Below are 9,706 nucleotides of genomic sequence, written 5' to 3'. Positions count from 1 at the left end.
AAGCGTTGTTTTGACAGATCGAGTGACAGCGCTTTTGGGTTGCTACAATTTTTATGGCACACTTTTCGGACAACCGGAAATGGATTGAGAAGTTTCTTTTCGCGAACGGGGAAGTATTGTAATCGCCATTGCAAGTTTCTCAGAAGAAAATTCGAAAAGCTTACAACATTTCTTGCAGGTTTTGAGTGATAAACACATTCATATCTATCATATTTATTTTTTTAATAGGTCCTATTAACATTTTAACCGGTTATTTTCTGCAACTTTTTCTTAAATTTGTTTACAAAATTTAACGTTCGTTCATGAGTAAATTGGGTACTAAAGTCCTGTGTCAATTTTTATGTACAACGGTAAAAAACACGAATAAAAACCATTTCTGATCTTTTTTTTTTCATTTTAACTCAAAAAAAATTTACAAGACAACATTTTTTCGATGGATCAACTATGGTCCCCTTGGAATGAGCTGTCAAGTAGGAGCTTTTCTGTCAAGAAGGACCGCGAGGTTAATTTTTCAAAATTGATTTAAAAATCCATTTTAAACTCTTTGTGGTCGTACAAAGGGTCATTGTACTCAGAAAAATAAGCTTTATCGCTGTAAACAAAAATATCAGCAATCTAAGCTTCATTTTAGGACCCAATTCAAAATGTTTGCAGAATCCAACAGAAATTATTCTTATTATTTTCATGGTCGTTGTCGAATTTGAACACCAAATTAATGGAGTTTTTTTTTTTGAAAAGGTCCAATAAACCAAATTTTCAGTTTTTGCTTTTTGGGTGTTTTTAAAACCGCCTTGAGTCAGGGGTATTAAAAAACACCCAAAAAGCAAAAATTTAAAATTTGGTTTATTGGTCCTTTTCAAAAAAAAAACTCCAGTTATGAGCCTCGTAAATGAGTAATGCAAAAACAAACAAAAGATGATTCCTGCACCAAAATATCGAAGAGTATAGTGGCCGTAACTATAGCTTTTGAGTTTTTTGCTTTTATCTCAAGATTTCCAGCAAGAGCATTCTCTATCTGTTCTTCGTTCAGGCACACTCGCCGAAGATATTTACTTTTGTTTTCTCAGAAAACTGTGACGAAAGAACGCAAGACCACACATAACGTCCCGCTAAATTGCGAAGACCAATTTTGTTTTATGGCGGCTTTCAATTCGATTTAAAAAATGAAGCAAAAATTTTGAATTTTTAGATTATAATAAATTTACTATCCAAAAAAATAAAATTTTTAAATTCACAATTGAAAATCTCAATTTTTAAAATTAATGATCCTTCAATTATCAAATTCATCAATTCCTTAATTCTTGAGTTCTTTCTGAATTCTAAAAAAAAACTAAATTCCTCAATTCTTAAAAATGCTGAAATTATTATTTGCTAAATTTTATAGTTTATAATTTATTTGCCATTTGCCATTTTTGTCGCCATCTCAAATTACAAAAAAAAATAAGTTAAAACCCCACATTTTTTTTATTGGATTCGAAATTTAAAGAATTTTTAATTGATTTTTAAATCCTTAACATGTAATTTCTTTGGATTTTAAATTGATAGCATTACTGAATATTTGTAATTTTGATGTTCTGAACTTTTAAATTTTTGATCTTTTGAGTTCTTAATATTATTTTTTTAATATTCCTAGTTTTTTTGCATTTTGAAATTTTAATGTTTCGATATTTGAAATTTAATGAATAAAAAATCCTACATTCTCGAATTTATTTATTTATTTTTGATAATTTAAAATTTTGTGTTTTTTTGTATTTAAATTTGATCTCTCTGTGCGGATATGGAAGGGACCGTCAAGCGAGGGAGGTATCAAATTACAGAACGAAATATCAAAGCATGCTTTTTGAAGTGATTGAAAAATTTATTGACAGGTAGAGCAGGTGGAGTCAACTGTAGTGAATTTTTGAATTTGTGATTTTCGCATTATTATTTTTTAAATTTAAATTCTTAAATACATTTTGTTTTGATAATTGCGAAATTTATTAATATTTTTTCAATTTCTTTGTTTCTCGATTAAATTTTCAAAAGGTCCTATCTGCATAGGAATTCCATAGTATGTTTTGAAAATTTACACTAGATTTCTGAAATTCGAGAACAGAACACTGATGAAGTCTGCAAGTAGTAGACGAAATACGTATCTGTCAAGATATTAAAAATATATAGCGGAATTAAAAGGAACAACTCGTCTCTTTGTATTCACAGAAATGCATTCTGCTAAAACGCTCAACCAAACCACAATAAATTTAGGTATTTCATAATATTTTTTCTACAAAGTTTGTATGGAAAATTAACTTTAACTTTAAAATTAAAAAAAAAATCAAAAACTCAAAAATTATGAAATACAGAAATTAAGAAATGAATATTTGCTCCCTTTGGATTACTTGATTTCGAACAAAAAAACAAATCCGTCCTTCAAAATTCTGCGTTTTGAAATTCGGCATTATAAGGCAATTCGGAATTATCAATATTATTGAATTGAATGCAAAATTATTGATATTGATACGTTTGCAATTTTCAGTCACATTCAAATAAGCAGATCTAAATTATTTGATTTCTGGAGTTTTTTTTAAAAGGACCAATAAACCAAATTTCCAGTTTTTGCTTTTTAGGTGTTTTTTAATACCCCTGACTCAAGGCGGTTTCAAAAACACCCAAAAAGCAAAAACTGGAAATTTGGTTTATTGGTCCTTTTAAAAAAAAAAAAAACTCCAGATTTGATCATACTGCAAACAACTTCAGAGCTAGAGTTTTGAAATTTGTTAGTTTTCTTTGGATCAAATGTAATTTTCCGGAAAGTTTCCAAAGTCTGTTTAATTTAGACAAAATCTGAGGGCAAAATATCAGAAATGAGTTATTAAAAATGAGCGTGTTTCACTCAAATATCTTCACACACTGAAACAAATCGAAAGAAATAATTTATCACAAAAAAAAAAGTTGATTTCTGGAGTTTAAACAAAATTGTCACTTAACTCATCAGCGTGTCGCCACTGGTGGCTTCCTGATGAAAACAAAGAGCTGTCATTACGATAGTCCCGGTGAAATATGTTCGGTTGACATCGGGCGGCCAACTTAAAAACTGGACAATTTCGGACGAATGATTTTAAACACACCGCCGGACGCATTCCTCAACAGCCTTTATTTTGAAAATGTAATAAAATATGTAAGACACTGGCGTTTACATGATGTTCTTTTCCTCCATTTTATTATTTTTTGTGTTACTTTGTAAGTGTGAGAATGTTTTCTATTATTTTCCTCTTCTTATGTGTGATTTAAGTTATTTTTTTCTTCTTCACATTCGTTCGTTCCATGCTTCGCCTGATGTTTTTGCTCTATTTATTCTGCTGCGGTTCACCTTCTTTTGCACTGTTTGTTTGTGTGTGTGTGTTTTTTTATTTGAAATGTTGCAATATTGTGTTTGAGTTTTGTGTGTGTGTTTTTTTTAATTGGTAGTAAAAAGACAAAGAGCTTTTGCAGTGTTTCAAAGATGTTTTAGGTTGCAGATTTTTTTTTCGTTTAGTCATTTGTATCATTGAACATTTGTTTGTTTGTGTTGGTGTGGCTGATTTGATATTGTAAGTTTACTTGAATATCAGGATATCTAAGCATGGAATACACGACACACAACTGACGCATCGTTACGATATAGTTTTACAAATGTAGCATGACGTGAAAGATGACCAGGATAAGCAGTTTTAATTTTGAGTGTAAGCACGTGTCCCTGGCTAGAAGAAAGGACCATTAATAAGTATGTATAGAGTGATTAGTTTTGACCACAGTTTGTCGTAAATTTGGGTGCTGATTTCGAAACAACGGGAAGGGAAGAATTAAAGAAAAATACCAGAACTGGGGGGTGATGAGTGAAATGCATTCTCACAATTGCGTGTCAATTTTCGCCGGTGCAGTTTTGCTTTAAATTTTTTTTTGTAATTATTCGATTTTAGTTTTTCACTACTCAGTGTAAATAACTCTAACTTTGATCTACTTTGAGTTCTCGATTTATGTGTGTAATTGGTACCCGAATTTGGAAAGTAATTCCATCACTTTAAGCACACGAGTTTGACGTAATAAATATTTGTATTTTGAGAGAAAGTAGGTCGAAAAACCCTACAAATACAATACCTTGGTAAATGTTTGGAAAATGTGTGAGGGTTTATTTGTTTGGGTTTCCTTAGCTCGCTAGTTTAGAATTAATTTTATTACGGAGTAAAACTTATGCGATATATATTTTTATGATCCCATCAGTTTAATTATTGATACGGATTTTAGTTGAATTTAGCTGAAAATTTTGTAGTTTAGTAAATGGTAATACTATTGATATTTCAAAGTAAGACTTGGATTTTTGTTTATCACGACATTTTTAAATCACGCACAATGTAACCGATCTGTGTTCGGAGTTTGAACGTACCAACCGTTGGAGGGAGAATTTAGTATTTGTTTGTTTGTTCAAAAGAAATCGTTTGTTTCTGAAAGACCTATAGAAAGAACAAATCGAGAGGTTATTTGGTGTGAACAAAACTGATAACGAGAGATCAAGTAGCGCGAGCGAACGAAAATAAACGGAAAAAAATGTTAATCATAGGAGAGACAAAATTTATTCGAGTAGAAAAATAAGCCCAAAATTTGGAAAAAAGTACCTAATTGCTCAAAGTTTTGCCGAAAAAAGAGTGAGAAAACTTACTTACAAATCCAAATTACTATTAAAGGGGGAAAAAAAGAGTCGCTTTAAAAGTCAAGGAGTAAGATCTCTGCTCAATTGCCGCAATCATGCAAATGCATTCCGGTTTGGGATTCGAAAAACACGTGTTTCTGTGTGAGATACTGTTGCATTGCGAAGAGAAAATTAGTTATGAAAAAATGTGTACTTTTGCAATCCTCTTGCATTTTTCGGTGATTTTTTGTGCTTTTTCTGTTTGTAATAATTTAAAAAGATTTTGTTGGTGAAGGAAAAGGGAATAAAATCATGCGGCCAAAAATGTGAGAGGAAATGATTTTTTTTTCATACAAATGAACTCGAACTGAGAGTGCTCAGGATTGTGAAAGCATTGTGTGCCTTGAAAATGGATTTAAAATGTGAAGCAGCGAGAGAGTGTGTGACTGAGTTTGAGTGAACAACACCGATCGTGATGATGATTTGTTTCCCGTTGCAAGTTTTCACCGGTGCAATTGACGTGTTGATTTTTTCCAGTGTTTGAATTGGCTTTCTACACGAAAATCAAATTCACCCATTTTTTCGTCTAAACTACACCTACCCAGAATTGAGTTAAATGGGCTTCTGTCAGATTTGAGTAAATGTCTCGCAATTCTTGTTGAATTCTGAGTGAAATTCACTCAAATCTGACAGAAGCCCAATTTACTCATTTCTGAGTAGGTTCGGTAGAAATTTGAAACTGTCAAAAAGAAACACGCTTAATTCGAGATCGCCACCAATGAAAACAAACAGCGGCCAACTGCGATGGCATTCTGAGATTTGGACGACTGCGGACGCATTTGTCTATTAGAAATGGTATCTTTTGGCTAAATAGTAGCTCACGTTTGTGTTTAGCGTTAGATTTTATTAATTTATTTTTGCAGCATGTACGTTCGACGTTTGATTAGTTTTTTTTATCTACGTTTACAATCATAGGCGTTTTTTTTTCTTCATAGTTTTTTTTTTATCATAAAAGTGTTGTTTACAGTACATTTTTTACATCGTTTTCACATTGTCCCACATTCCGTCGATGGTTTGTCCCCCTAAATATAGTGTCCTACGCGCTAAAGTGTCCACTTAGTACAATATATATAATATATATGAATATTCGCTTTTCCTGCTCACAAGTTTCTCGGCAAACACCAATACAGTCACGGTTTTATTTTTATTCTTCTTATTTTTGCTAATCGCAATCCATTACGTTTACTTTGTCCATCAGTTTGCAGCGTTGCAACTCGCAATATAGTTTATTTAGGGTTTTTTTAGTTTTGTTATTGGTAGTTTTTGATATGAAGTTTTGAAGTACTCTGCTTAGCATTATAGGTTCGTTTATTTTCTTTACATTCAGTGTGATGCTCGGGTTAATTTCTGTCATAAATCGGTGAGTTCTTGTGGTTGTCATGGTTTTGGTTGCTAAGGAAACTGAGAGGACTGGAACTTCCGGGAGGGACGAAAAGTAACGTTTTGAAAGGCTCGGATTTTTTTTCAGCTTTGATTAATTTGTTTAAGCAATCCGAATAGATTTTTTTCAGTACACATAGGTTTTACACGTTTAGCAAGGAGTTTGTTTACCTACTCAGATGCGTTTTATTTTTTCCTAAATATTTTTTTTCGCTCAGCGCCCAATGTTTCATAACTATTTCTATCGACTAAATTTACGTGCCATTTTTTAATATAAAAAATGGCCTTCAATAATTGTATGAACTTTAGCTCACTCGGATGTTCTTTTTACATATTTTTTTGTTATATTATAAAGGCGTTTGATTATTTGTTTATTTATCAACAGCGGCATACAAATGGGTAACACTAACTTTCTAATGCAAAAAAAGGAGTGCAACCACTCGTTTGACGTTTCACCTTGAACTGCCAGTCTACACCCTCATTTTAAATCACTCAGTTTTCGTCAAAAACAAACCTACCCAAAGAATGAGTACATGTGGCTAGTGTTAGATTTGGATAAATCCTTTCACCTTTGAGAAATTTACTCAAATCTGACATTTGCTCCACTTACTCAATTTTGAGTAAGTTCGCTTCCATGAAAACTGAGTAAATTTGAATTTCCTCAATTTTCCTAAAAACCAAACTTACTCAAATTTAAGTTACAGGGGCAAGTGTCTAATTTGAATGAATTTCACAAAGAATTCATCCAAGGTATGTAGATTAGATTAGGTGGGTTGTCGAGCAGTCAAAAAATAGTTAGCACGAAAACCGGATTTAATATGGCGATTTTGAGAAACGTCATAATTTGAAAATTTTCCGACCAAATTTCACCGGATTTATTTTCTGGAGGGTTATTTAGCATGCCAAACTGAACAGAAAAACGCTTTTAGTTGAATTTGTTTTTGAAAAATATTATTCAGAAAAAAAATCCGGTGAAAATAGTCAAAGCCCGAAAATAGTCAAATTTTCCCTTTTTCTAAAATTGCCATATAAATTGCCGTATAAATTCCAGTTTCCGTGAAAACTATTTTTGACAGCTCGAAAACTCGCGAATTCTTTGTGAAATTCACTCAAATTTTACTTTTACCCCAGTTACTCAAATTTGAGTAAGTTAGGTGTTGAGGAAAATTACATAAATTTAAATTTGAAAATACGCAAAGATTAAAATTTAAAAAAAACGTAACACAAACATATCTTCATTTTTAAGCAATGCAATAGAATGAGCCTAAGACAAAGTGTCAACAAACAGCTCATGTCAGTTGATGTTACGTTTCCCCTTTTTAAATCGTTTTGCCAAAATTCTTAAAATGAAATTATCGCGTATATAATTATTTTCACTTTCATTTTTCTTTTACCAAATCAAGAGTTTGTTTTGAAAAGGTCCTATAAACTATTTTGCTTTATATGTTTATAAGACCTTTTGAAAAAAAAAACTCTAGAAATGATTTATCTTTCAAAAATCTATAAAAAAAAGTAATTTCAAATGCTCACCAAATTGGTACATCGCAAATCGCGTTATCGTTTTTTGGTAGTAATCCAATTGAAAAACCCCCAGAAAAGCCTTCCCTTCTTAATTTCCCATCCAGAGGCTTGCAACCAAAGTCAAGGCCAACCTCGATCGCGCGTCTTTGAATAAATCATAACTATTAGTCACGCCCCGTTAAATTTTCAAAAGTATCGCCACAGACAAACAGACGGAAATCATTAAGTTAAAATATGCGTGCAGCTTCGAGCAACTGTCAAACGCGTTGGGGTGAATTCAAAATTGCCGTGGTGAATTTCCGATATCATTCAAATTGACCGTTATTTTTTTGATTTGAACAAGATTCGCGTCTATTTGTCGGAGGCACCGCCTACTACGACCATCCGTCTAGACGGCAAATGTCCCCTTCCTCCTTTCTAAATGGCGTGGAGGGAAAAGAAAGCCGCCTACTTGTGTTTGTGTTGCATTTTTGGACTGAAAAAAAAACGAAATCGTGGAACCCCCCACAAATCGGCTTATGGTAAATTATTTTCGTCAGAATTTGAGTAACCCGATTTAATCTTTTTTTATCTGACAGAAGCATAAAAAACACTCAAAAAAAAAATGCGTTTTAAATTGTTTCGAGCAGCATAGCGGAGCGTTAGGGTGGGAAAAATTCGCGGGGTAAAGCCTTTTTTGGGTGAATGTTATTCTTGTTTAGTCTCTCTCACGTTTTCACTCGAACTTTTTGTTTGGCTAACTTAATCTCACTCGCATTTTTTGGCGCACACATTTGCAAGCGTTTTGCGTGCAGTTGCGTTCAGCTGGAGTGATTTTTGTTTAAATTTTAATTATTTTTTAACGCGTTTTTTTTATGTGTCAACTTCTACAGTCTTCTAAGATGATCATTTATGCTTTGTTTGGTTGTTTGTAAACAAGTGATTTCTTTTTTGTCTTAATAATAATTGATTTTGGTTTATCAAACAACGAGTTATTTTTGCGCTTTGCCACTACTAACAACTGCTTTCGTTTGTTTTGTTTTTCCCTCTTTTTCGTGTTTCTTTTTTATTACAAAAGCTACATTTTAACAGTGCATTTTGTTCAAGTTGGCTCTAACACGGCGTCGGAATATTTTATGTATTATTGTACCAATCGATTTTTCTTTCTCCACCTAAAATCCTAATCCGATTTATCACATTTCATTTCACGTATTCCTAGCGATTAGACAAAATATCAGAGGAAACGCTGGCGGCTCGCTCTCTACAACGAACATAAATATCTTGTTTGTGTGTGATTTTCAAAAAGTGTCACAAAATTAAGTCGAGTTTTTGTAGTAGGAAGCTTCAACGCGTGGCGGCGCTGCCAACGCGCGTACGAGAACCAACTGTCAAAAAATCAAAACAAAGTTGTTCTTTTGTTTCAGTGTTGTTGTTTTGCACGCTGATGCATTTCCGGCAGAGAAAAGCGTTGTAGTGTTTAGTGTTTAGTGAGTTATTTTGTCTCGTTTTCCCGAAGAATTCCTAGACCAAAAAGCGTTCCGTTTTTCCGTTCGTTCCGATAGAATCTCATTCTCTTGCTGGCGCGCATGACAAGCGGTGACACCTCTGCTGCGCAAGAAACAATAACTTTGGAATGTCTCAGACTTACTAGAAAGAACTCTTTTCGTTTTGCCAGCTCCGACCCGTTTTCCACTCGTTCCTAGTAGAACCTGGCCGAATCCTCCGGGAATACCTTCACTCAAATTCGCTTGATCGTGTTGCCGGTGAAAAAGATCGACATCCGGCGGCTGAATGTCATCGGTTCCACGTCGGAATCGTCGTCGTCGTCGTCATCGTCGGCGCCGCCGTTGGGGCCGTTACTGTAATACCGGTTGCCACTGTAGGACGTCGACGACGGATGGTGGTACGAGCTGGCCCGCCGTGCCGCCAGCGGTTGATTCCGGGGCCGCGGTGGTCCCACCGGAAGGAAGGCCAATGTCCGCGGCAGGGGCGGCATCAGCGGGTTCTGGCCCTGGTCGTCCGAGTCGCAAAAGCCCGGATTGAGGATGATGTTTGGCACCAGCTCCAAACTGTCCAACTCCTCTTCTTTTTCTGACGTTTGAGGATTTGCGTCGCGTTTTT

At 34.1% G+C, this 9,706-nt stretch overlaps 1 protein-coding gene across 2 annotated transcripts in view; it reads right to left on the bottom strand.

Annotated features, from left to right (window-relative positions):
• Positions 1–3,333: 3,333 nt before the first annotated feature.
• Positions 3,334–9,706, bottom strand: part of LOC120424283 (uncharacterized) — a 52,825-nt gene continuing 46,452 nt past the window's right edge. For both annotated transcript variants that reach the window (XM_039588354.2, XM_039588355.2), the window contains exon 8: positions 3,334–9,676. In XM_039588354.2, coding sequence (XP_039444288.1) covers positions 9,324–9,676 — 353 coding nt within the window. In that variant the 3' untranslated portion in view covers positions 3,334–9,323. The remainder of the gene's footprint in view (positions 9,677–9,706) is intronic.

The sequence above is a fragment of the Culex pipiens genome, chromosome 1 (genome assembly GCF_016801865.2).
Source record: "Culex pipiens pallens isolate TS chromosome 1, TS_CPP_V2, whole genome shotgun sequence".
Classification (NCBI taxonomy): Eukaryota; Metazoa; Arthropoda; class Insecta; order Diptera; family Culicidae; genus Culex; species Culex pipiens.
This window is presented reverse-complemented; position numbering and strand designations above follow the sequence as displayed.